The sequence below is a fragment of the Oryzias melastigma genome, linkage group LG11 (genome assembly GCF_002922805.2).
Source record: "Oryzias melastigma strain HK-1 linkage group LG11, ASM292280v2, whole genome shotgun sequence".
Taxonomy (NCBI): domain Eukaryota; kingdom Metazoa; phylum Chordata; class Actinopteri; order Beloniformes; family Adrianichthyidae; genus Oryzias; species Oryzias melastigma.
The window spans coordinates 16,035,425-16,063,161 of NC_050522.1; the positions used below are offsets into that span (position 1 = coordinate 16,035,425).

The following is a 27,737-nucleotide window of genomic DNA, read 5'->3' on the forward strand; positions in this document are numbered from 1 at the left end:
AAAACTATGAAACATACATCTTTTTTTTTGGCTTCACTTTTGAATTTATACATTTTTTTTATCCAATGTTTAAACAAATTGCTAGTTTCAAAGCTGTAACAACAAAAACAACATAAATCTCTGCGTATTTTAAGGTTTTATTAATCCAACATTTCATGTTGCAAAGAAAATGCATTGACACTGCCCTCTAGTGTTTAAAATAAGAACTGGCTTTACGCTGAACTTACACATTTGGATTTCTCTCAACTTCCTGTAAAACATAAGTCTGATTTAAATTGTTTTGTTCTTTTTGGCAAGAGCATATGTCAAACTCAGCAGCACATTGAGCACTTGAGTTTTTTTTTTATATATAAGCAATATATACATTGTGATTTATAACATTTTACAGGTTTACTGGGTTTGTGACCATGCGAAATAAAATATTTTATTCTTTCTTTTTTTGTTGTTTATTTCAAACAATGCCTTCTTAAATATGACTTGACATTTAATGCAATAGAGGCTAAAATGAGTCGTCTTTGTCTTTTGTTTGCTGAAAGCTTGAATCAACCTCCAGCTCACCATCCTTGAACTCCTCCACCCGTGTCGCCTCCTCCTCCTCCTCCTCTTCTGAGCTCTTTGCTATTACTTGCATTTGCTTCTTAAGTTCCTCACCATCATCTGAAGTCTCCTCAACCAATTCTGCTTCTTGTGGGGATCCGTGAGGGTCCTGGCTGAGCTGTTCCGGAGATTGAGACAGTTCAGGTGACGGAAGGGACTGCACAGGTATGAGGGAGGTGTCCTCATCACTGCTGGGGTTTGATCTTGGAGCAGGAACGCGAACTCGAGCAGACATTGTCCGTAAACGGGTCTTGAGGGTCTCCTCGTTGGACTGAAAGAGGGTGGAGAAAACGGATGATTTGACAAGTGTGTACAAATGAGACAGGATGTGTGTGACGCACAAACAAATGGCACCTTGCGTCTCACTTCAGCGAGCCTCATCTTCTCATCTATCTCTTCTCTGCTGTGGAACGTTTGAGCCTTTTTGACTTTCAGAGACTTCAATCGGGCAGGAGGCCTTCGTGTGACGACTCCCTCATCCTCCATCTGATACAAAACATAGTTTGTTTGACTTTTCAAACCGAATTGTCACTAAAAATAAAAGAAACTGCTATTCTGAGTGTGCAATGACATTTAAAAGTTTATTCAAACACCTCTGAGACATTAACTTCTAGACAGCTTATTATAACCACCAAATTAACCCTTTAACACCAGAGCTTCAGTGTTTATGTTCTTTGATTTACTGTAACTTTTCAACCATTAACACGATCAACGTAATTCCAGCGGGTTTTGAAGGAGAAAAATGGCTTTTCTCCTTCAGAATCTACTGGAATTAAGTTGATCGTGTTAATGGTTGAAGTTACAGTATGTTAAAGATTTTGTGTTTAGGCGTCAATGGTGACACCTCGGGTGTTAAAGGGTTAAGGAAATTGATTTTTTAATATCATTATACGTGGGGAAATCTAAATAAATTAGAAAAACTTTTATATGAGACGTTTAAATTGAATAAATCCCTAAACTACAAGTAATTACATGAATCTCTTCTATTTTTTGCTTTATTTTTAGAAAAAAAAAACATTTATAAAAAGACAGTTAGTTTAAAACCATATATTTTTTCATTGTAATCAGCAGTCATTACACCGATTTTATTTTACTTAACCTATCTCACCTCATTAGATCAAAGTGTACGCCTCTTCATCCAAATTTTTTAGCGGTTATACATATTTTTTAAGTGATCATTATAAGGTGTGTGATTTTTAAAAATCCTTAGAAAAACAAACTTTTTAAAACAATTGTGATCACTATGTGACAGTACATTTTTGAATAAAATTGTCCGACTTTCAAGTTTCACTTTGAAGCCAGGCAAAATAATTTAAAAAGTTTAAATATGTATTGCTTTTGCATGTCTTCAACTAAGTTTGACAGGTTTGGTAGAAGCATGAACGCACTGTAAGGCTGTAGGAAGTCCCACTGAGGGTCTCTTTGCTCTGTCCCGCTGGGATGATCCCCTCACTCATCAGCTCCTCTAGAATCTCACTGGATTTTTGTCGCTGCTTTACTGGCTCGTCCTGCTGCGGGACAACTGGAGCATCAGCTTGAAAAAAAAAGATGTTTTAATTTTCTTTTTCTTTTTTGGGTTTGTATGTTGCAGTTTTTAATGGTAAATACTCACTTTCTTTCGTAACTTCCTCCGTGTACCCTGTGGTGAAGCTGCCCGATGACAGGGGAGGAAGTATCCCCGGGATATCCCCAGGTAGGACCAAGACGTCTCTGTTCTCCACCACAACCCCACTATCTGTGGTGCCCTTTGACACGGCCGAGTCTTCACGGTCACCATGTTTACTTCCAGTATCAGTCTTGGAGCAAAAAATATAAAAAAATAAAAAAAAAGAAAGCAAATAAGAAACACAAAGCATAACTTCATAAAATACAGCATTCTGAAAAAAAAATGGACATTTTCATTCAAAAAAATAGTACAAAATTTTTCAAAATGATGAAAATGAGGAGAAAGATATAAACTTAATTTAATTCTTTTTTGATTGTTTTGTACTATTTGTTAGGGGTGTGTATTGGCAAGAGTCTGGCGATATGATATGTATCAGGATACACATTTCATGATACGACTAGTATCCCGATGTATCCCAAGATAGTGCCACACAATATTTCACAATTATTTTTAATTGTGACTTAAATATTATCTGAATATTAATGCATTTTTCACAAAAGTAAAATACATGTTATTTATCAAAACATTAAGCACTGTATCTCATAAACAAGTTACTTTAACCCAAGTAAATTCATGGTGTTTTTCTTATGGTAATTTAGAAACATTTAAGTGGAAAACAAAGTAAGACTGAGCTACATGTTTGCTTATAAATAATAATTAAATATCACCTTGGCAGTATTTGAATCAATCTAAGTACCACCGAATAAAGCATCGCGATATTTTACTATTTTACACCCTTCTATGTGTTGTCTTTTACTTTAATTTTAATTTAAATATTTACAAGATTTTGTTATTTACCAATAAACAGAGGAGAAAATAATGTAATTTGTAATGTCAAATAATATATACCTTACACAAAAATTAACAAACAAACAAAAAAATGTTAAAATGGCGTATGGCTCTACCTGGTCAGTCGTCAGCCGCCGCACGACTGTTGCTGTTGTCGTGGAGTTTGCGCATCCCATTTTTTGCCACCCTCCGAGAAATAATACAAAATCAAAGTCTCATAAAGTTGATGAAACCTCGGTGGCGAGCTAAGATCCAACTTGAACCGTCTCGCATTCTTGTACGCAGTAACTTCAGCGTTGCTATAGCAACAAAACGGGACCGTTGCCACAATAAAGCCGACCCGGTTAAACGGAAGGACACCGAGGAACAAAATGCCATCCCTAACTAAGACAGCAGGTCACACCTCAGTGGAAGCATTTTCATAGTAATGCTAGGAGCCAAGTTGTTCTATAAAAAAATGATTTGCAAAATTTAAAAAGCTGCACTTTTTGGCAAATCTTTCCAGCTAATTGATAAATGACCTATAATGGTACAAAAAATGACAAATAAATTAATAAAATAAAAAGTATAACCGATTATAAGCATTGTCAGTAATATTGAAAAATAGTTTTTTTATTTATTAAAAAGGGTTTCTAAAGCGTAAAAAACATCAATTTGTAGTTAGCAACTCAGTAGTTAAAGCATAATTTAATACACCTCAATAAACTTAATGTTTCAAATGAATAATTAAATAATAGCAGCATAGCTAGCAATCTTGATCAAAAAATGAAAAAAAAAATGCTTAAAAAGGAAAACGCAGGACTGTACCATTTTAGTCTAAGATAGTTCCCTTCGACCGGACGAACATGGACAAACCTGAAGGTAAAATACGAAAACTTCTAGGTTTTTTTTTTTAGTAGCCAACTAAATCTTAAAGCCCGCTAAAAATCTTACCTCTCCCTATGATTTTTCTAGCTAATCTTAAATAACTTTTAAAAATGTATTTATTAAGGGCAAATTGCATCCTAAAGATACACATTTAAGCTAGCAAAACTAGCTGTGCTTGGCATTACGATGGTCAAAGTGCACGCTGCTAGCGAAAATAAGTTACTTGAAGTTTTACTTTTTTTATTTTTATTTTTTCCTGCTAAAGGAACGTGTGATACATAACTAAGCGAGAAAATGACCCAAATCTTATTTAAACGTTCTAGTCTGGCTACTAATTCTGTTTTGGATATTAATTTTGGACTTTGACGGTCATGTAACATTGTAGACTATCCTTTTTTTCTCCTCAGATGGAGAGTTACAAGAATCCATTGGCGGAAATTTGATTGTAAAGCTAAGAAGGCTACAAAAAGGTATTTATTTATTTTTATTTTATTTTATGGTTCTTTTCTTTTAATTTCCTTGCTTTCTTTCTTTCGTTCTTTCTCCCCCTTTTTTTTTTTTTTTAGAAAATTAAAATAGTTTGTCCATGAGATGTGGATGTTGACTCAGTACTGACACCCTGTGGACATAATGTGGATTCATAAAAAAATAGGATTAGTAAAAATATTTGAATCCGCTAAAACGGAACATTATATACTTCTGTAGGTATACAAATATTATTTATTTTATTATTTTCCTCTTTCTTTTTAATTAATAAGGAGTGGTATTTATTTAACCCTCTTTTTCAATGTCACAATCGTTCATTTGTATTGTAATTTAAATAGAGTAGCCATTTTCTATGTATATTGTCTTATCTTTCTGTATAAAGCTTTATTTCAATCTTTTTTCTGGATCAAAGATTGTATATTTGGTCGTGGAATACAGTGCTGTGTTCTTCCGTCTTCGTCTTGGAGTATTGCGCATGCGTGCGACGTGTAAGGGACAATGGGATTTTCCTCTGTATTTAGGCGACAAATTAGTCTGTCCATAGATATGTTAGGTAAATTGGAGGGAATATGTAATTGTTAAACGAATTAGACGGATTGGGGGTGAGTTTTTAGTGATAGTTCGGATAATACAGGTCGTAGGGGATTTGTTTTGATGTACCGTTAGTCTTTGGTAACACTTCCGCTTTACAAAAGCGCTGCAAACTATTATTGTAGACTCATACAGGGTGTTAATGCGGCACTACGGTTGACTTTCTGATTTTTGTTTCTAGGAAAAGAGCTTTGTGTCTCAAAATGTTTTAAATAAAAAGGCATAGTCTTCCTAGAAGTTTTGTCCAACATGTTAGCCAATAGGAACCGGCTATGCTAATGAAAACACGCTTCCGTCTTAGTGTGGAAGTAAATCGAGCAATCTTCTTAAAGGTTTTGATGTTTGTTATCCTTCCGAGTTGTCCGTAAGATATGTAAGCTGACAGTTAAACATTCATTTTGTTTTATGTAAATTATTATCACAGTCAAACCGTTAGTAAGACTGCTATGTGTTTATTTATAGCCAGTCAATTCAAAGATGGAGGGTTATCGTCAGTGAGGTACATCCTTACCTGTTACTTCCTCCGGGAAGTTGCAGAACATGATGAATGGAGAATCATGAGGCATGATTATTGTCTCCCTCTTAGTAGGAACAGCAACACCTGCTAAGAACCATTCTGATTTAGACATGTTAAATAAACAGTATACATTAATACCAAAATTTTAGTTAATTAATGTCTTGAGTAGGTGTATATTTATCTACGTGCTGAAAATTCATAGATAATTCTTGTTCTGATATTATAGTACATTTCTTTATCCATTTAATAAACATTTTGTAATTCCAAAGTAATTTCTGTTTGTTATTGCTTGATTAACTAAAAAGGCTTCTTGTCCAATAATTTAAAGAGGAAGTCATGGACAGACCTCTCATGGTTCTACATCGTTGATTGGATGAATAGTTGATATCATCATCCAATCAGCAATGTCCCATATTACCTTCCTTTTTCTGGTTTCTCAGTTTCGTTTTACTAACATTTCATTTTCTGTTTTTGGAAATTACTTTTGGTTTCTGAAATGTTTTTTTCGTTTTGGTTTCTGGATTTCAGTTTCATTTTCTAAAATGTTGTTTTTCTAAATATTTGTTTTGCTTTTTAATTGTCACTGTAATCTTTGAAATATCTTTGAGTCAAGTGACTTGTTGATGTGACCTGCACTGTAGATTCAATATCTACAAGTAATGTCTTGCATGAAGAATATTGTTTCATAAGTTGAACTATTGTTAAGTGTCAGTATCTGTTTATGCGGTTTTAAGGTAACCAGACTTTAGAAGGAGAAATCAAAGAGCTCAAACAAACAAGTGACTCGCTGCAAAACGACCTTGAAGCTTGTAAGCTGTTGATCATCAAATGACATCTGAAAATAAATTATTTTTTTTAAGTATTTCCATTTTTAAGTGACAAGGTGTTCTTCATTTCACAGTACATTCTCAGAGCTACCAGTTGGAGAAAGTCTATAAAGAAAAAGAAGGTACAGCAAATCGTTCATCCTGTGCTGTTGCTGGATGATAATGTGGTTTGTTTTTGTTATATTTACTTGTTTTGTTTTTGTTTGTTGTTTTGTTTTGGGAAGTAGAACTGTGTAGGAAAGTACAGTTCCAGTGTGACAAATCAGAGCAAGACTTTGAGAGGTATGCTTTGCACTAGAAATAATACAAGACATAAACATAAAAAACATAAAACTTAAACATAAACCCAGTTTTGACAACTGTTGATTCATTTTTGGGGAGTTTACAAACACTAGATGGCAGTAAAGGGTTTCTTTATTCAATCAGGTATCTCATAATGAAACATTCTAAAAGTCTATGCTTGAAAAATTAATTATTTTTGATAACAATTGATGTTTTTTTTATTTTAAAAGTTAATGTCACATATTTTTCAAGTGGTTTCCAATACACTAAGACGCTAAAATTTTAACATTTTCAAACTAATAAAACTAATATTTAAGTCATTTGACTCATCAAAAACTCCTTCCACCATAGAAATAAAACAAAAATTCTGGAAAATTACTTTATTTTCATCCAAAACAGATGTGTTTTACCCCAAAATTGAAACCAGCTTAACAGGGTCTCTCTTCAGTCTTTTGAACCCCACTGGCAAGTTTGTTCCATTTTATCTTAAACAAGCTCCTGTCTAACCAGTCTCACACTTTCTTAAAAGTGTCTTTTTCCCACCACTCACATTAGCAACACAGTGTAACTGTGCTCTGAGGTATTCTTGTGTTCCCCTAATTTGCACTTTTTCCCGTTCTGTCTTTCTTTTTAGTTTTTCACCACTCCCCACCTTTTTTATTTATTTTAAAAAATGGTTTAAGGAACTCAAGCATTAAGAGTTCAATTCAAGTTGGACAAGTCTTTCCTCGGCTTTTAAATAGGATTGTATGTTATAGAAGATTTTTACCAACATTTTTGGTTGGGTAACCTTTGTAAATTGTTTAAATATTATTAAAAAATGCATGGGATTTGATTTTTTTATTGTATGTCTCCATCTGTCAATTTTAATAGAATGATTTCAATAGGTTAGTTCTTACAACCCATCATACATTTTTAAACCCATATCTGGTTAAAAAAACACTAAATTTAAGACTATCTTATATCTGGGAGATAAATGATCTCATTGGTCACACATTACTGACGGATAAAAACTGGTCCTCAGACAAAATTACAGCCTGTGAGGTTGTATGCTCCCATGTCATGTTATCAGAATTTCTCTGTTTGATTGATGAGGTTCTGTGTCTATTACAGAGAGTTGAAGGATCACAAAATGAGAAAGGACCTGCTGGAACAAAACACATGTGAAATCCAAGAATTCAAGCTGAAGCATAGAAAGCTGCGGTACATATCATGACCATTTAATGTATCACAGATTTTTTAAAGGAATCCTAATAATCTAATATACTCCTTTAGGGCCATGAGTTTTATCTTTATGTTGAAATAAAGAACACATTCTTTGTTTAAATAGGATGAGATTTGAAAATCAGCTTCAGCACCTCATGGAGAAGCACAAGAAACTGCACTGTGTCTTTGTAAGTTTTGCCTCCATCACTGGATTTAATAGAAATGTGGAATTTATAGAGATGTGAAAATGTTTCCTAAAGGCCCCGGAAAGGCTCCCAGATGAATTGGAGAGAGCTGAAAATAAAAAAACTCAGCTGTTGTCTGTCGGTTAGTGCTTTGTTTTTTTTATTCCTCTTGTAAAACTGTTAATCTTGTATATGTAAACATATTTTAATTGTAAAAGCAATAGCCATTTCATCAGCACTTGTTTCATTGGTTTGATAGAACAACTGAAGTTGGCTCAGCTGCAGAAGCTCGAAGAGGAAATTGAAGCGGCGAAGAAAAAGAAGCAGCTGGAGACGGAGACTGCTCAGTATCAAGACAAGTAAACAAGTCAATTTCACTGACAGATTCCAAGGTATTATTGTTCAGCTTGGAAAAAAATGAGATAGTTGTAATTTAAAATCCATACTCCTAATACTACTAAAAAATATGTTCATTCAGTACATTTTCCAGTCATTTGTGGCCTCTCGTTACTTGTTCTGTGAAGTTATGAGTCATTAGTCAGTGTGTTATTCTAGTTAATGCATTTGATTTACCCATTAAACCAATAATAACTCACATGCTGTGACATTCATTCATTCATAAACACACTTGTTTTTAACATCTTTAATAAAAACAGCTTCTCCAATCACAATTTTAACACTATTTGGGGTCTAACAACCAAAAACAAGGTCTTGTGCAACTGATTTATCCCCAACAGCCCAATTTTACAGAAGTAACACATCATGCTTGGTCATGATCTTATCAAGTGAAGGAAAACATGAGCAAGCCCTTTACAGTGTTTCCTAATCACTCAATCTCATCTTAATGTGTTCTTCGTGTACAGTATGCAGCACTTTGTCTCCATAAATATACTCTTTATGAGGAATACAGGAGGTTTTTATTTGGGAAGAAAACTATCAACCACCTTTCTATGTAAACTTTTAGTGTTCTTCATAGCTCTATGGGAAAAAATTATTTTTTTTGTTTGTTTTTTGCAACAGTAAGTATTCAAGCATATGACTAAGTCTTAGGCATAATAGTCTGTCGCCACCAACAAAGGCGTTCTGCCTAGGGCGTAGGCCTCACAAGTTATGCAACACGTTGTGGATCAATTTAAACCTGGATCTATTTTTACAAATACCCCGAGCATCTGTAGATAGTTTACATTTTATTTACACCTTTAAAAAAAGAAAACTTCTTTTGTTTTTTTTACATGATTCATCTGTATTTACTTAATTCCTGATCACAGGAATATCTTTCAGTCCTCTCCTTGAACGAGTTATCTTCAGCCCTGAGATGTGGCTCCACGCCTTGATTAAAAGGTACTCTTGAGAGGCTAAAGTTCAGCAATGTTTTATATTTTTTTTAAATCAAAATTCTATTGTGCTGGTGCAAGCATAACCACATGTTTGATGAGCTCTTATTAATGTTTAACCTTTTATTTACTCTGTAGCTTGCTCTTCTATTCAGTGTACACTCTTCTTTTCGTTCTGTAATACTCTCCATGAACCCTTGGCACAATAAAACAGGCAGAACATTTTTGGTTTCAGATCAAAAGGCACACAGTGTCAGATACACACTACGTTGGATCTATACATTTGAGGTGGAATACATGCCAGTTTCCACCGACATGCGTTTGTTTTTAATTCTCTCGGGTGCAAGTCTGCAGCAACTTTTTCCTCCCGTCTCCTCCAAGCCTCCGTTGCAGTAAAGTGAATATGCCCCAGCTTTCTCTCACTGCTGGAACATTAGCCCCTGCGACTGGAGTACCACCAGAATCGTTTTCCCCTCTCAGTCACCATACAAGGTAAAAAGTAGGATCAAGTCTTGGCAAAAAAGGCACATTTCCAAGTCGACGACTTTCATTTGTTTTCCATGTTTTCTATAAAAAGTTCCTTTTAGCTTTTATTACTTCTTGCAGAACGTCCAGAGAAGGCCACAGTGTGGGGCTCCAGAGGCTCTTGGATGAGTAGGTGTTGGCACATACGGGCAGTGTGGGTTTTTTTGATCATCCTGCATAGTTTCCATGTTAAAGGTTGCTGCTCCATTTTTGGTTATGCCAGGCTATTTCCCATCTGTGAACAGAGCAAAAGAAACAATAGTGAAATCATGAGCATCCAAGCTTCAGTCATACATCTCATTTATTTAAGGTTGGATTTATGCTGTTTAGCCAATATATAGTTGTTGGTTCTTGACAAAACTGTCCTGGAAATATGTTATACTTGAGTTGTATTTTTCTGTTTAGACATATCTTTAACTCTTAAAAAAACTTAATACAGATCTTTTATTTTGATGAAACACAACTTTTGTTTACTCTTTTTCATCAGTTCTGACAACCGCTATTTACCTCAAAGCGGCTGTAGACTTTCTTCTCCTTCCTGAAGCTCTCTATCCTCTTCAGCAATCCCTCTCGCTCGTTGCTGTTGCTCTGCGGACGCAGAAATCGATTCTTTTTTGCGAGGCTCTGTGTTTCAATCCCCTTCTCCGAGGCTGTTCCATCCAGGCCAGCCCCCATTTCTTCTCGCTCCTGACGGTTCTTCTGGCTGTTGGCAGAGATTTGCCCCAAAATGACTTTTGTGTCGTCTCGCAAGTTACTGCCGTACAAAAGTGAGCTTCCAGGTGACTGGTACCTTGACAAGACCGACGTTTCAGTCGATGTTTTATGATTTGTGGACGAGTGCTCCGCAACAGCGGACCCTGTGATTTTATCTGACGAGGTCTTCGTTTTGCCGAGATCCTCGTTTACCTCTGTGACTGTGTTTGTGCTCCTGTTGTCTCCTGAGGACTTCTTTTCTTTGTCTTTGGGTCCTAGAAATCCTTTTAACCTCTGCGTCTGCTTCTTCAGAAAGTCAAGAGGCTTACCTTCACTCTTGCCCTCACCGACCGTGTTGATGGATGTGTTAGACCCCATTACTTTTCGAAGTCCTTCTTTAGAGTCTTCGTGGGGCAGAGTTGAAGAACTATGGGAGCGGCTCTTTTTCATTTCACTCTTTTCAGCATCTGTTGCGTCTTTCATCAGAATCTCTTCCCCAGAGGAGATGCGACGAGGATTCGGGTCTTTATACTGGAATGAGTCCTTCTTGAAGAGTTTTGGTGAAGGAAGAGGTTTTATAGACTTGAGCGTGTCTTTCTTTTGACCCTCTGAGACATTCTCTTCTTTACGAGATTGCAAGGTCTCGGCGGACTTCAGCGAACTCACAAATGGCTTGGCCGTGATGATTGGCGGTTTTGACGAGCTTATGGAGGGTCTGCGAGTGAGCTCTGCCAGTTTTGCAGAGATATCCAGTTTTTTGGGTGCAGATTCTGTTGAAGTAACGGTTATGGTTGGTGTCTGTGGAACTGTCGCAGGTGTGGGAGGAGGTTTATGTGACAAGTCTGGCTTTTTTTCAGGAGGCTCAGGGGCTTTTGGCAGCTGGTCCGTCTCCTTTTTTGTAGCTTCTCTCTTCTCAGAAAAATCTTTAGAATACTGTTGTTGAATAGTGGGGTCACTTGTCACTTTAGGTTTCTCAACAGTCTGTGTTGTTTCTTTGCTCGTTTTCTGAGGTTCTTCTTTTGCTTTGGTCTCCTCTTTTGTTTGCATCTTACTTTCTTCTAGCTGTTTTTCTTTGATTTTCTCCTCTTTCTCCCTTTCTTTCTCTTTTTCTCTCTCTTCAGCCTTCTTTCGCCAGTCATAAGGCTCACGAGACAGAGACCTCCTCTTCTCTAGGATTTGAGCCACAATGGAGGAAGTGCGCAATGAATCCAGCTCCTCATCCTGTTCTGACGCTGGCTTTAGACCCAGGCTGCTGCTGTGAATCTCTCCCTTTGAAGATGCGAATATAAGCGAGGAGCGCAGACGAGAGCTGCGCTGGAGAAGTGGGTTGACTCGGGAACGGAATGAGTCATGTCTTGAAAGAAAGGTGTCTGCAGTCTCTTTTACCTCCATATCTTCATCTGTCACTGTTTGTCCCCCCCTCTCCGGTTCCTTTTCCCTCCGTCCCTCCCAGTTTGTTCTTTCAAACATAGGGGGTTTTACGGTGCTGCGTGAGGGAAGCAGGTCTTTGGCTGACAGGGGGGCAGGATCTTTCTTACTCTCGGGTAATTGTGGCTTGCCAAAGCGTGGAACTGTGATGCCCAGTCTGGGTTTGGTAGGAACTTGTGGTGGTTCCTTTATTCCGAGGTGTGGAACTGAACTTTCAGTCACAGTTGGTTGCTGAGAAGGTGGGGGCTCATCAAACGCATCAGAGCCCATTGGTTGCATCAAGCCTTCTTCTCCACCATCTTCATAGGTGCTTAAATAAGAGTTGATTCTCCAGTCCCTGAGGCCATGCTTAGCACTTTCATCTTGGTCATGCTCTTGATCAGACTGTTTGTGAAACGGTTTCTTTACTGGTGGGTGGGGATTGGTGGGTGAGCTCAGGCAAGCATATGCCTGACCCATGGTTGGCCTCTTATGGGAGGAGCCTCCGCCGTATCTCCCAGCTAATGGAGGAGCGAAGCTGTTCTCGGGTCCTCGTAGATCTTCAGATGAGAAGTAGTCACCATAGTTTCCAGGTGGAGGCTCTTGATCTGAACGAAAGCTTGAGTTTGAGCGCTGGTCGATGGGGAGGTGTGAAGGATAGCCTTGAAGTCTGTTGTAGTGTCCGTGACCAGATCCAGGTCCAGGTCCTTCAGTGTAGAACTGACCACTTTGAATCTGCTCCCTAGGAGAAAAATACATTATTTTTTAATTTCATGTAGCTAAAATAGAAAATAAAATAGGTAAAGTCAACTATTTTGGATGACTTAAAATTTGAATCAAAATGTAATACCTGTGAAAATCTGTTTCGTCCAGATTATTCATGACCCTGGTCTTCATGTATTGCCTTGAAGATGAGTAGTTTTCCTGTGTTCCTTCAGCGTAGCTGTGCCTCTTCCAGGAGCTTGCATTCGTCTCCATTTGCCTGGAAACAATAGACCTTCCCTGCTCCAGGAAAGTCTGTTGCATTCGAAACTGCTGTTGGGAATATTTCCCAACTGTAATTCCTGCACCAGGATCGTAAGTTTGACGAAAGGGGTCATTCCTAAAGAAGGAGCCTGCAGGATTGCGTTCCGACTCGCCGTAGGGGAAGGCTAAGGGAAGCTCAGGCTGCCTCCGATAACCAACCGGGTTACGCAAAGATTGTGTCCTTTTCAAACCGATCTGGGGGGTTAGGAAACTGCTTGATTCAGGGAGAGCGAGACCTGCAGCGGATGGGTCGATGATCAGAGGCTCTGATTGGGCAAAAAGAATTCGAAATTCCTCATCGAACGTTGAGACAAGCTCCCCGAGGAAGAGGTGGGCGATGGAGCGGTGGATCTTTTCATAGGACCACATGAAGCTAAAAATATAAGCAACAAAAAAAAAGACTGTCAAATAGCTGAGATATCACAGTAAAGGAAAATATGATTATTCTATGGCTCACCTGTAGTTTCCGCTTAATACAGCCCTGCAGTCAGCCAAAATGAAGCGGTCTTTCACCTGTCCTTTAAAGGATTTTCCAGTACGGGAGTAATAGGTTATTCCCGGCACAGTCCTGACCCGCATCATCTACAAAATCAAAGTTTCAGCAGTTAGTTTACATTTGCAAACACTTTGACCAGTGTCAAACTCTACTTCAGAAAATGCGATTGGAACTCACATGAATTACATCCAAGTTGACTTTGCAGTTGATGACCATGGATACAAAGTGATGAGCTTCCTGTTGATCCAGCAAGATGTAAACGGGAACATGTCGGCTCGCGGCCTCCAGAAGGTCAGCAAAAATGTCAACATCTGTAAAAATGTCCATCACCACGCCAATAACCTGGACAAGATAGACAAATGCAAGAATTTTATAAATATAGTCAAGGTCTAGCTATCACTACACAAATACCATATTAATTTAGTGTAATATGAGTTTGTTTTTAATATTTTCACATAAAACCAATTTGGTTTGGAATATAAAGATTTTTCCAATAACCACTGATTTAAAGAGAAGACAAAAATTTTATTTCTAAAATATAATTTTTAAAATTTTTTGTTTAAAGTCCCACTCCAACTATATTTTTTTCTATTGTAAAAGCATTCCCAGTGAACCTAATTATAATTTTGCAGTTTTTAGCTAAAATCAAAAAGCCTGTGTTGTTTTCAGGACATATTTTCTGCAGAGCAACAGGAGCTCATTCGAAATTTGATTCTGATTTGTGGACAGCACTGTTGTCGTGGAGGTTAGCAACGCTAATTTCCCAGCATTCCTTTGTTTAAACTCTCTCCCTGTAGCAAATAGCTTCTCACAAGCCCAAGCTAACATTAGCATAGAAGAAAAAAGAAAAAAAACAGCGAGCAATATCAGCGCTATCAGCTGTACAATTTAGAATCCGATGGCTGCTCAGGCGAGGAAAAGGAAGTTGTTAATTGATCTATATGTCTGGAAGTGGAGGATTTAGAACTGTAGAAGAGAAAGGAGACTTTAGCCTGCCCATGGCAGTTGCTGCGTCTCAAACTGTGGGTTTTTGTCTGCATCTGATCAAACACATTTTGAATAAAGAAATACTAAAAAACGTAGTTTTAAAATATTACATTGTTTGATACATTTTCTCACATATGAGAAAAATGCAACAAGAACATGTTAAAAACACAATTTTCATTGTATTGGGTCTTTAAAAACTATCAAAATAACTTGTTTTTTCTAGAAATAAGTACAAGAAAGTGTGTTAATGAATAGATAGTGCCCTAAAAGATTGAAGATTGGTGTTATTTATTTTATTTAATTTATTCATTTTTTTAAAGTAAATTATCCCTCAAAATTGTGTGTTAAATTAGATTTAAAATTACTCGAGCTACGTTCACACCGCCCTTTAAGCAACTACTTCCAATAAAAAGTCTGTGTGAAAGCTCTCGTGTTCACGGATTGCTTCGCAAGTTTCTATGACCATTTTCAGGCTCTACATACAAAACACGTGTTGCCAGTTAAACCAGTTGGACTTAAACCAACCAGGGACTCAAATTTGGCGGTGACATATGGATGGTGTCCTCAAAACACTGGAGGGCCAACCATTTGAAAACTAATCATGGAGGAGAAATGAGTAATTGCGATTTGTCCCCGGCAGGAATTATATGACAGCAAGTCTTATATCAGAATATAGCTGTGAATAAAAAAGCCTGGAGCAAGGTTTGTGAGATTTGCATCGCTTTGGCACACCAAACCTCTTCCAGTTGTAGGTGGTGAACATGCGCTAGTAAACAGCAGAAAAAGAACAAGAAGCCCTTCCCTGCATGTTTAATGTGAACACCATAAGCTAAACGCGTGTTCAAGAACCTACTTCATATTCTTAATATTAATATTTAGTAACAAAGTGACAACTCATGTTTTTATACACAATTCAATACTACATCATTCTTTGACCAGCACTGTCTCTTATTAACTTTCAGTGCCACCGAAAGTATATATTTTTGACTAAATATATTTTAGATTTTTTACATTTTAAAATTTGAAATGTATTTCAGTTTCTAACCTTAACTTTGTTATATTAGTTTAAACACCTGGAGATTATCATAATTGTATTGTGCATACAGTGACAATAAAAAAAGTTCAGGTTCTGGTGTCAAAAGCTTCATTTTGACATCGTCGGGCGCGTATTTGCATACAGCAACGTTTGCTTCAAGGCAAACCAACTGAAAAGCACAGACACCTAAACTGCAAATAGAAAGCTAGGAACAGAAGACAAAAAAAACCATGGCTCAGTAACTGGTTTGACTGCTGTTTGACAGGGTTTGGCATCTAGACTTGTATTAATTGTATTTTTTTATTTTAGCTCACAGCAGTTTGTCTGAAGGGGAATGGTACTGGCATCACCTTTGGCAGGCAAAAAGCAAACAAACTCAATAATAATAATACAGTTATTTTATACAGCTCCTTTCTTGACCCTCAAGGTTGCCTTACAGTACATAAACAAAAACATAAAAATACAACAATAAGTCAAGAGTTAAAACAGTTAAAATGTCATATACTGAATGCACAGTGAAAAGGGTAAGTTTTAAGATGTTTGGAGAAGTGAGAAAGTGATTCTATATTTTGTAGATCAGAGGGGAGGAAGTTCCAGATTTACTGAATGCTCTGCCCCCCATGGAAATCAACCAGTCGAAGAGAGGAAGAAGATCTGAGGGAACGAGTGGGAGTAGCAACAGTCGGGAGCTCTGAAAGATACAGAGGGGCGAGGATGTGGAGAGCTTTAAGTGATCCGGTGAGGTGAAGTGAACCAACGAAGCTGCTGTAAGACAGGTGTAATATGGTGGGTTTGTGTTATTATTCGAGCAGCTGAGTTTTGAACCAGTTGAAGCTTACGGAAGGTTTTTGAGGAAGTCCAGAAAGAAGGGAGTTACAGTAGTTGAAACGGAAGGTGATAAGACTGTGGACTAGGACAGCTGTGGAGTGAGAGAGGAGTGGAGACGACGAATGTTGGAAGTAAGCGGAGCGGGTGATGTTATTGATTTGGGCAGAGAAGGAGAGAGTGCTGTCAGGGATGATACCCAGAATCTTAACCTGAGGGGAGGGAAATATGGAGGAGTTGTTGAAAGAGATAACATTTACAGAGTTTACTAAGGGTGGATTTAGAGCCAACAATGAGAAGTTCAGTCTTATTGCAATTTAATTTAAAGAAGTTTGCGGTGAACCAGGATTTGACTTAAAGAAGATTATTGGAAAGAGAAGAAGGTGGAAAAGTGGAGCCAGATTTGGAGGAGATGCAGAGCTGGGTGAAAATGAAAATGACTTCCTTTTTTATTTTCATATTTTCCAACTTGAGATCCAATTTATTGTATATTGTATTATGTCTTTTATATAATATGGCCATCTGAAAATTATGCATGTAGCACTTTCAGCTTGCTCATTTCCTCACTTCCTCCTTTGGCGTTTCACCCACAGCCTGTCACTCTTCCTTACTAAAAACATCCTTTCACTACTACAGAAACAGCTCAACAGACACGCTTGTATATTTATTCTTTTTCATTTCAAGAAAATAGTAGAAACAGCAATCCAAGGGGGGGTGGGTTGGTTTGCAGAAGTTTGAAAAACTAGTGATTTTTTTTCTGCAAGTCTTACCACTTCAAGGTGCAAAGTGTTTGTCTTTAATAATTAAACATGCACTAACGATTAAAAAAATAAAATGTATTCCTATTAAAATGCAATCCAAGGCCTTTTATAAGGTAAAATCTTTTAGAACTTTTTTAAAATTTTAGTAAAACAGTAAATTCATGAATTAAAAAGACATTTTACAACCAAATTATAAAGAATTACAGACCCCCCTCAATAATAATAAGACTAAACTTAAAAAAAAACATTTAAATGTAAAGCATTAGAACCACCCAGGTGTCAAACAAAGGAAAAGAAAGTAGTATTACTAAATCCCAGGCCCTCATACTCTAAATGATGTAGTATGCAAATCTGGAATTCCATGGAAAACCACTTTCTGTGGAATAAGCAAACCGGTTAATTGTTTGTTTTTTTAGTAAGTTCTATAATTTTCCTAATAAAAGCGTGCATCCAACTTGTTTTCATAATGTCTTTCTCATGTGAAAACTGTTTTGTGAGAAAAGTGCCAGTCACACGTACTGCCTTTAGCAAAAGAAACAAAGATTTGATTCTAATCTGCATTATTCACTTCTAAAGCCACTTTGATAATCATGTTAGTCCAAAATAATACAAGTGAGGCATATTCTGTTTATAAAAATTGGACTACGCTTAGTAAGTTGCATTTCACTAAATCTGTCTCTATGTTAGGTCTGGACTTAAAGTCAATTAATCACAGCTAGGTTGATGTTCATGAACAAAAGGCAATTTAAAATACACAAATCCATGAGTTAACTTCCTTTGAATGCAATTCTTTCTGTTTTCCAGCAAAAAAAATGCATATTTTGTTCATTTTGAACATAAAATCTAGATAATTTCATGTTTTTGTTCAGTTTAAGAAAGGTTTTATTTGAAAGTAACCCGTTTTTGTGTTACTAAACAAAGTTGGTTTGACAAGTAAATCAATTTTATTTAATCATTTTTGATTTGGATCAAATTGTGGCCTTCTGAGTTTTATTTAGAATTTTAGGATCTCATTTCTTTTTTTCTTTTCTTTTTTTTATTTTTTTAGAAGCAAAGCCAGTGTGTGTGCTACATGTAAATGATATAAAGAGTGTTTACCTGGCGCGCATTCTTGATCAGCCTCCGGACTTGCTCCTTGATGCTCGGCATGTCAGGATCCGATGGGTTGACCAGAGTCGTGACCTCTGTGGGTCCAACGAAACTCTGCTGAGGTATCGGCCAGCCTAGGTCCAGCCCCGGCGCTGCCAGGTCAGACTGCATGGGCCAGTAAGTGTCTGAAGAGCCTTCATCCTGACACGTCTCGCGATACATCAACTCTGGAACACCTGAGGTCTGGGCGGGCACCTGGAGGGTGGATCTGATGTACTCGATTTCTGGCTGAGCCAGGAAACCCACCACTTCAGCTGCATTGAGGAATTCATAGTAGCCCTGGAGTCAAAAATAAAAAATATATATTTTAAGAAAAAAAATGCAGATCCAGCAATGTGGGGGAGGATCATACATACCTGAACGTCTTTTTCTATCAGAGCATCAATGGCTAGACGATAGTCCTCCCTGTAGTGCGGGGGCAGATAGTTTGGGTCCAGAGGATTATCCCCAATGGATGAACTTTGGGACCGATGTGGCATTGTTGCAGAATGTGACTACAGTCAAGGTTCAGAATTTAGAAAAAGTTGACCCTGTGAAGAAAACAAAAGACAAGAAAAGACCACCATCAGCGTCAGCTCAGCACGTCTGGAGCAGTAACTTTAAATGCTTCATGGTACACACAGCAGGCTTTTTCCTTTGTTGAACTCATTTCGCTTTTGTTAGTCCAGCTACTGTAATAACACACCTCACCTTGTCTGCGACAAACAATGCCAACAATTCACCCAAAAATCCCACCCCCTGCTATTGTCTGATACAACACAATAACCACAAACCACTTACGTTGTTTATAATATCTCAACTATGATCTAGCAGATGTTAACAAGACTGAAGGAATTTTACCGGAAGTTAGGATTCAGAAACTCTTATTTGTCAAAGAATATAACAGATTTATGACAATAACCATGAAGATAGTGCCAAAAATGCCCCTCCAGTTCAGCTTTTTCTACACACAAAGTTTTTAAATTGTGCCGGTGTGTTCTGAAGAAGCTGCAAATGCTTTTCTCTACATGCACACAAATGTTGTTGTTCTTGAGAAGCAGTTCAGAGAATCTCAGAACAAATACATTTTTATATCAAAGCCCCACTAATCACAACCTGCCTGTTGTAAATGTGTAGTAACAAAGATGCAATGCACCTTTAAGAATCAATTCACCAAAAATCCAATAGATAAATACATTTTAATTAAATAATTTTATTGTCATTATTAGTCGTGTTTCAAGAAATAACACATCATATAGTGAAAAATCATTGACGGAGACAATGTGTAAAATAGGCTAATGTAAATTAATCCATATTATTTTCCAAATTACGTCAATTTACCTGTTAGCAGATTTTTTTCTTTTATTGTTTTGATCAATTTTGTGAATATTTAACACACAAAAAAAGAAAAATGCAGAAGAAAAAAAACATTTACTTTTTTGCTAACTGCACCAATCGAATGTAAAAAAAAAATGGAAAAGCTTGTAAAAGAAAAGGGTTAAAAATTAAGGATTGAAAAGAACACTGGCAAAAAGTTGAAACCCGAAAAGTTTGAAAAACCTGGGAGAAATATCTGACAAAATCCAGAAACTTAATGTTTCACATTTTTCACAACTTATAAACTTGTGCCGGTGCATCGTGATTATCATTGCTGCACAGACCTAGTTGGGAAAAACCATGTGTCAAGTCTGTCACTGCGAACAAAGTGTTTTCAAAGAGAACAACAATTAGGTTATTCTAGTAAAGAAGCAAGAAACTTACACTTCAGTTTACATGTGGAAAAAGAATGTTTTTTCTACAGAAATAAGGCAAACTCTCACCATAGTCAACAAAAAAGGCAACTTTTAATGTGTAGTTTCTTCCTTCTTCAAGTTTTAGCTTTTAAATGACCAAAAGTTTGTTTTTCAGAAATTCGGCTGATTAATTACTAGAAACGTCATACTGAGGAGATTTGGAGCTTCCAACCAATAGACTTGTCATATTGGTTGTTAGCGATCAGAGGAGATGTGCCGCTCTAGATTCCTTAAACAGAGAAGCGTGTGATCATAGGAGGAAATGTCAACGCAAAAATTAACTGCCATGGAAATATTTAGCCTTTTACTGAAAGTCTATGACAATATTACTAAATGTTCAGGGTGTGTTCATGTGTTGAAGCTGCTGCCAGGCTGTGTTGGCGTTGTAAAAGTGTGGTGTGTTCTGGGTAAACTTTTAGGAACAGTGGAGGTTGATGGAGGCAAAGAGAGCGAAGTCCTAAGCCACAATCCAATGGAAAAGTCCATTTTTTTTTAGTCAGTGGTCCTCTGAGTCATCATGGCCAGGCGGGACTTGAGGAGAGACTTGCTGCCATGTGGTGATTCATCTGCAGGAAAATGGCTGACATCCTGTTTCCTGCAGTCTTTGAACTATAGAAGGCCAGCCTTTATTTCATTCCAAAAACTCAAAGCCTAACAGATTATGTCTGTTTTAGTTCTGCTCATTACTTAGAGGGTTTTTACATCTGTTGTAAGCCAAACTTTGCTGATGCTGCAGTCTAGAACACACCTGAGGACATGCAGCCACAAACTCAGAGCGGTGCACCTGTCTGTGCTTGTCTTACTGCATAAACCTCAGACAAACATTCAAGAATGTAGAGCAAGACAACTATCACGAAGGGGGAAAAAGTAGAACGCTAATTATTCAACTTAAAAAGTCAGAAAGTAGGAAGTTAGATATTCAACTTAAGGGGGAGTTTTGTGAGATCTTCATGAACCTTCAGTATTGCCGTTGATACAAAGCAATATAATTCTGGAGAATCAGTTCTTATGGAAGAACCTGGTTACTGGCTATTCAGAACAGTAGTGACCAGCAGAGCAAGTTTTACAGCTTATGAAACAAGTCAGCTCGACTAGTTTAATTGGTGCAAAGGCTCTTTCCATTGTAAACCACATTCTGGGCAGTTGTGGCTTGGCTCTAACCAAAATACTTCCAGAGTCAGAGGGTCAACTGAACTTAAAGAATACGTTATACATGCTTAAAAAACCACCATGTTACTTATGAGTAAACCTATAAACTATCAGCTACAATAATTTTACAATTTGGACTGCACAAGTCAGACCCTCAGAGGTAGTTTACTAATAGCAGCTTTGAGTTTCACTTGAGGTTTGTTGGAAACCACTGAAAATATGAAAGGGTTGGGCTAAGGTATGACTCTTTCCCCAAAATGAGAGAATGTACATTTAGAAGAGACTTTTACACACATCTTGAATTCATTAAAAAGAGCAAATTCAGATGAGTTCAGATGGCAGAGATGATACCAAACTACCAGGTATCTCAGTCAAAGTAATGAAAGAGAAGTTGTTTCTTTTGAATCTTGTCCAAAACAGGGTACAGGCTTTTAGTTTCCACATCTTTTCCAATGTTTTCAAAGAAGATTCCAATGATGAATTCAAATCAAGGACCATCTTATTGAGGTCTGCAACCAAACGTCTTATGTTGAATTAAAAATATATATATTTTTACTCCAAACTTCATCATTACATCGTACCCTGTCGAGCATTTGAAACACAAAAAGAGCCAAATCAAAAGAATAAAAAAAGAAATTGTCATCAATTTTTTAAACTTTATTTTATGTTGATGATACCAGATCTAATGTTTTAAATCCATAACATCAAAGGTGAACTCTGCATTGAAAGTTTTCTGGTAGAATGATTTAAAATTAGTCACAAGGAACAGAGCTCTTTACCTCTGACTCATTGCATGGTTCCCATATAAAAGCAACATAACAAAGGCTCCTCCCCTCACCTGGCTGTTAGCTAGGATATCAAAACAATTCGACTGCTTTGTTGTTATAGCAACTGCTGAGCGAATTCAAAGTCACACACAATAACTGGCACCTCAGCCCACTTTTTTATAGTAAAGTTTACTGCGCAAGGACAAGGCTGCCCTAAATGGAATATAAGCACGCCAGGAGTGAAATCCTAAACTGACTCAGGTGGGCAGCAACAGAATCAAACCCTCCATTCAGACCCTGACATTTCTGCACGAACGGGAGACAACGCAGCTCTGCAAACTGCATCGGCCAAGATCTTTACAATAACCTTGAGAAGACACAAGCAATCAAAAGTGTACATCACACTCACACACATCCGAACACACCTCACTAAGCAAACAGCATCATTGATCCACAATTCCTTTTTTTTCTGTGGGATAGCTTGGTGTGAACAGAACAGAGCAGAATACCTGAAAACTGGTTTGGAGCGATGAGTCAGTAATCTCCTGATGGTCCTTCTCAGAACATTGTCCACACAAGCTCAACTCCTCTCTCCATACATTATCACAACTCGGTACAGTACACTAACAAGATGATAGACAGCTGAGAGTCAGATGCATGCATTTTTGACGCCGACTGCTCATCTGCAGCTCGAAAAACAGGTCTACTAAGCTCCCTGTGGGCTGTTCCAAAAAGCCTCCAGGCCTGTGGGCCAGTCGAGTGGAAAAACTCTGCAATGAAACCACAAAAATATCTTTGTTCTTTCTGCTTCACTTTCTCAAAAGGTTCTCTCATAATACACTTCTGCGAGACATTTCAGAACAAATGCAATCCAAGCAGGCGTAACAATGGGATGTAGCGGCTTCCGATGTTAATTCAAGAAGCGCACACAGATTGACCACAAAGTAGCTTGTACTTCAAGTTCTCCTTCAAATAACAACCACGTGTTTGGAGTTTTCCAACAGTGACTCACTGAGTGAATCAACCATAAAAGCTGTAAAAAGAACTGTAATTTGAGTTCAATCAAATTACCATCACTGCCACTTTTTTAGGACACCACATGTCCTTTAGTCTGATGCAAAGTCTCTTGGAATGCCTGAGTGGTCACAGAAGTCTCATTAGATTTGATCTTCTTGTCCTCTTCAGTTATTTCCTTAAATAACTGTTTTGTTTTTTCCTCTTTTGGATTCAGTGGGCTGTAAAAGGGCAGCACAGCTTGTTTGTTGGCAGTAAACAGTGTCTTTGTGTGCAGACTGTAATAACAAGGTTTTTGCAGTGCACATCAGCTACCTGCATGACTTAATCCTCAGAGGAAACCTGCTATCCCACTTTCACTCAAGAGAAAAAAAGATGTAAAAAGTTTCATGGGAAACTGAAGTATGATAGTGAGCAGGAACGAAATAGAAGGATAAAATAAACACTTATTTTGTCACTTTGCATCTTAAAAATCCACTTTGCAGCACAGCCTGTTCCCAGGTTTTACCTTTTGCACCCGCAGAGTATCGCTCTCCTGTGTGGGGGAATAAACAGCCGACTTGAATGCAGATCTCGTCCGTGTGTCACATTCCTCAAACGGGACAGGAGCTCCACCCAACCCCCCCCCTCCCCGACGCGTATGCCCTCCACTGCCCGGCCTGAGCGCTCCCCTCGGCGGCGTTCGGTCCTCCGGGGCCTCCGCCGTAGACTCTTCTCCTCCGGTTTGTGAGGTGAAGGAGGAAGGAGCGGAGCGACCCCTGATGGGCAGGGCTCTTCCACCGAGGCTCCGCCCACAGCCGTTAGCCGAGGTGCAGAACTTTATTGGTGCTTTTTTCTGTGTGGAGTTTTTCAAAAGTTACTCTCCTTACCCCTTTTAACACCTGTATTTATGTTTTAAAAAGTTGTATCTTAAGAATACTGGAGCGGAAATAGAAAGCATAATTTCAAAGTAAAAGTAAATAAATAGTGAAAAACTTTTATGTTTGGATTTGTAGAATAAAAAGTATGAATTCAGGCACACACACAAATATTATACATATATTAATACAAGTTTCTTTAAAGTTCCACTCCAACTATATATATATATATATATATATATATATATATATTCTATTGTAAAATTATTCCCAGTGGTCTTTTAATTATGATTATGCAGTTTTTAGCCAAAATCTAAAAATCTTTTGTCTTTTTTTAATATGTATTTTCTGCAGATCGGCAGGAGGTCATTAGGAATTTGCCTCACTTGAGGGTGGGACTTTTCATTACATTTCAGCATTTCTTTGATTGAACTCTCTCCAGCCAGAGAAAAATTACCTCACAAGTCCATCTAAAATTAGCATAGCAAAAAAATAAAAACCCATGAGCAATATTGGAGCTACCCAGCAGTACAGTTTAGACCCAGATGGCAACTTAGAAGAGGAAAATAAAGATGTTGATGGATCTGTTTGTCTGGAAGTGAAGGATTTAGAAATGGAGCGGAGAAGATTGACTTTGGCCCATTTGAAACCACAAGTTTTAATATTCTTTTGATCCATCACAATTTAAATAAAGAAATACTCACTAATGCCGTTTTAATTGTAAATTGTTTTATTTTGGTCCTTTATCATACGAAATAATGCTGACGACGTGCTTAAAACACGTATTGTTTGCCATTTTTGTTGCACCACTAATGTTAGCTTGGGGTTGTGAGGAGCTGGAAGCTAGCAGGAGAGAATGTGAAAAGAGGAATGATGGGAAATCAGCAGAGGCTTACTTCTGCACCAACAGTTCCACCTACAGCTAAGAGGCGAATTTCTGCACAAACGGTTCTAGAAACTACACAAGTCTTTAAATTTTGCCTCAAAATGGCATTGTTAGACCATGTTCATATTTTCTCACAAGCTAATCATTTAACCAATTTAATAGGGCAACCTCGGAATGAGAAAACTAAAAACAAAGTCAAACCACTATTTGAGATACAATTTTACAAAAGTCCCTCAAGTAATTCAGTAAATGCAGGTCATTACTTCCCACCTCTACGCTTAGCTACAGCAGTAATTAATAGCGTTTATAGTTGACAAATGTTCAGAATTCATTCTACTTTATTTGGGCTGTTATAAACAAAAGTATCAATGAATATGTTTTCTAATGTAGTTTGATATTTTAAAGTTTGGTATTTACTGTGCCGCTCTCTATTGAGTGTTTAATTTTGAACTTTCATCGTCATACCTGTGACTTCCTGTTCATGGTCATGGAGAGTGAAGGTGGGACACACCTTGAACAGTTCACCAGTCCAATTTAGGGTCACCCAGAGACAGACAACCACACACTTATATCTAATTGACCTATAAAACATGTTTTCTGTTGGAGGAAGATGTAGAAAACCCATGCATGCACAGGGAGAACATGCAAACCCCACTAAGAAACAACCCAGTGCTAACCACCACCAGTTTCAAACTTTGCAAACCAAAAACTGTTATCTAATGAATTTTATTTTTCTAATCCTTTTTAAGCATATATTTGTATCTTTACTTTTTAGCACCAACTTAAATTCCGATTCATCAACTTTTCTTCATCTCCTAAGGGTTGCAGCCAAGCAAAACAGGAAAAACGAACACAGCAGCATCCTGGTATAATTAGTTGGTGTTTCATCAGCTGACACAGAGGTAGGCCTGCAAGGCTATCTTCAGGAGTTTTGCAGCATGCAAATTCTGCCGCATAGGTCACTAGAAAAGGGAAAGAGCATGAGTGCAAAGTGCATGACAAGGAATAGTAAATGCACAGAGACTAAGAAATAAATAATAAAAACTTTGAAGAGAACTGTCATCTAGGAAATGATGATCTTAATTATCACATTTCCCATGGGATTTAAAGAAATATATACATTTTTTTTGCAAGAAAATGTTATTATGTGAGAATATGTCACAATAAATTATGACATGTTTAAAGATACATACATCTATTGGCAAATATGGCTTGTTAGGTAACAACAAAGTTTTAGGAAATGTTCATCAACTCAAAGCAAAATTGCTCTGTGTTTTCATAAGTTTTCTAAAGGATTGCATCAGTAAAATAAGGCATCCCTAGATTTTTTTAGGTTTCTTTCAATCTTTTTTAATTGTGTTTTTGTTCTGTAATGTTGAAATCCCACTTTCATTAAAGACAGTGCTCCTGATCGACTCAATCTTTGAACAGATCCACTGCAGTTTTTTTCCACTTATTCCAAAACACTTTTCTGTGTGAATGACCTTTAAAACTCTTCCAAACTCAAACTTTTGGTCTGTTCCCATCATAAATGACTTTGAAGACACATTTTTTGCCAAAAGCGATGCAAGTCGCTGCATGTAAAGCATACATGTAGAGGTTAATTTTGAATATAATTATCATGTGATAGAGCCTTTAGTCAAATGCTCACTTCCTAAAAAAGACGAATACTGGTAAAACTCAGTACTTGTACACTGGTGTCCAATCCTTTGAATCAGTTTACAACACAGACACACCTTGTTAAGCCGGTGATAGCACACTTTACAGCTGTACGTTCAGTCCTGCCCTCAAGGGTGTGCCTTCAGGGTGACTGCGGGCCTGAACATCCAGATCTTTATCTGCTACTCACACACAGATTGTATTTATGAACGTTTACCATGACAGTCATACAATGCTTATTAGGGTGAGTGTTTGCTCACAGCCTTGACTGTAGCATATGAAGCGTTGGAAAACAAAGCCTTGCTCAAGGTCCGGCAAGTGTCTGCTTTCATGAACGTGCTCTGATAACAAACATTAGCAGGTAGAAATTCACCGAAACGCAGGGTGCGGTCAAGGAATGTGCTCAAGGCATCTCACCACGCCCGTCTCCTTCATCTCCTTTCCTACCTCACTATCTCTCTTTTTTTTGCCCTCTCTCTCTCTCTCACACCCACCCTCCCACTGCCTTTTTCTTCCTGCTCCCCTCCCTCTCTGAGTCACCTGGCAGCTTGTTAACAGGTACGCAAGTCTAGGCAGAAGAGAAATCCTGGCATGCATCTGAGCACACCCGGCCAAGGAGTCTGCCATGAATCAACTGCTTGAATTCAAGGAAGCTTTATTGATACCGTTCTTGTAAGCAGTGGAGTCAGATTTTATTTTTTCCATGTTTTATTCATTTATAAATATCTCTATTAAGAAATGTGTCACAGTGATGTGACTCTGGACTCTGGAGTAAGCCTGTACTCATTTCCCATCATCTCTTTGTTCTTTGTTCTTTCTTCAGAGAGGATGTTAAGATTGAATTCAGTTCAAATTTGCTTATGTAGCCCAATATCACAAAATAAATTGCCTCATTGGGTTTCATGCCAGTAATTTTACAGATGCAGAAGATCAGTCATAAAATATAAACAAAAGCGAATCCCTAAACTAAACAACTAAATTGAAATGGTTAACCGTGGCCTTAGCCCCTCCCTCCTGTTAAGGAAAAACTCCTAAAAGAAACCTGATTCAGAAAAAAAGAACAAACCTCAGAGATGCCCACATGAAGGAGAGATCCTCTCCTCGGGCAGACAGGCGATATACCAGGACTATTAAAGAAGAATTAGCTTATCTAACTCTACAACTGCGTATTTGAATAGAGTTCATTCAGATAGGACTGGGGGACAGGTGGGGACGAGGTCCACAGCCAAGACAAGACAGAAGATGCCTCCTTTACTGCTATTATGTCATTTGCAGCTAAATTATTTCCAAATATGACAGATTGGCTTTTTTTCCATAAATGCACTCACAATATTATGTAGTATTGGGACTAAATTATTGTTACAGTTTTAACTTGTTTGCA

At 37.6% G+C, this 27,737-nt stretch overlaps 4 protein-coding genes and 1 non-coding gene across 8 annotated transcripts in view; 2 read left to right on the top strand and 3 right to left on the bottom strand.

Annotated features, from left to right (window-relative positions):
• The window catches only part of adnp2b (ADNP homeobox 2b), a gene marked incomplete in the record, with an annotated part of 705,870 nt that overhangs the window by 635,640 nt on the left and 42,493 nt on the right, over window positions 1-27,737 (bottom strand).
• stmnd1 (stathmin domain containing 1) lies at window positions 118-3,381 on the bottom strand. The gene is made up of 5 exons (XM_024294751.2): window positions 3,169-3,381; window positions 2,210-2,393; window positions 1,986-2,131; window positions 952-1,083; window positions 118-868 (listed from the first exon to the last, which is right to left on the bottom strand). Exons 1-5 carry the CDS (start codon window positions 3,226-3,228, stop codon window positions 500-502), a joined length of 891 nt encoding a protein of 296 aa, XP_024150519.1. The 5' UTR covers window positions 3,229-3,381; the 3' UTR covers window positions 118-499.
• On the top strand, window positions 3,624-8,608 carry si:ch211-199g17.9 (uncharacterized protein LOC108180085 homolog). 2 transcript variants are annotated; one of them, XM_024294853.2, is made up of 9 exons: window positions 3,624-3,913; window positions 4,327-4,389; window positions 6,248-6,322; window positions 6,415-6,462; window positions 6,565-6,622; window positions 7,736-7,825; window positions 7,953-8,016; window positions 8,089-8,155; window positions 8,273-8,608. In XM_024294853.2, the coding sequence occupies exons 1-9, from the start codon at window positions 3,898-3,900 to the stop codon at window positions 8,374-8,376; spliced, it is 585 nt and encodes a 194-aa protein (XP_024150621.1). In that variant the 5' UTR covers window positions 3,624-3,897; the 3' UTR covers window positions 8,377-8,608. The 2 variants fall into 2 exon arrangements, with proteins under 2 accessions (XP_024150621.1, XP_024150629.1); XM_024294861.2 differs by having other exon boundaries at window positions 3,647-3,913; window positions 6,568-6,622.
• Window positions 5,485-5,617, top strand: LOC112138548. The gene has a single exon (XR_002917804.1). It is a non-coding gene; the product is annotated as a U8 small nucleolar RNA (small nucleolar RNA).
• fam83hb (family with sequence similarity 83 member Hb) lies at window positions 8,723-23,671 on the bottom strand. Of its 3 annotated transcripts, XM_024294446.2 has the most exons (9): window positions 23,463-23,671; window positions 18,609-18,782; window positions 18,202-18,531; window positions 13,672-13,836; window positions 13,456-13,580; window positions 12,823-13,371; window positions 10,663-12,714; window positions 10,380-10,575; window positions 8,723-10,107 (listed from the first exon to the last, which is right to left on the bottom strand). In XM_024294446.2, exons 2-9 carry the CDS (start codon window positions 18,729-18,731, stop codon window positions 10,087-10,089), a joined length of 3,561 nt encoding a protein of 1,186 aa, XP_024150214.1. In that variant the 5' UTR covers window positions 18,732-18,782; window positions 23,463-23,671; the 3' UTR covers window positions 8,723-10,086. The 3 variants fall into 3 exon arrangements, with proteins under 3 accessions (XP_024150214.1, XP_024150205.1, XP_036070098.1); XM_024294437.2 differs by having other exon boundaries at window positions 10,380-12,714; window positions 23,463-23,670; XM_036214205.1 differs by lacking the exon at window positions 23,463-23,671 and having other exon boundaries at window positions 10,380-12,714; window positions 18,609-19,192.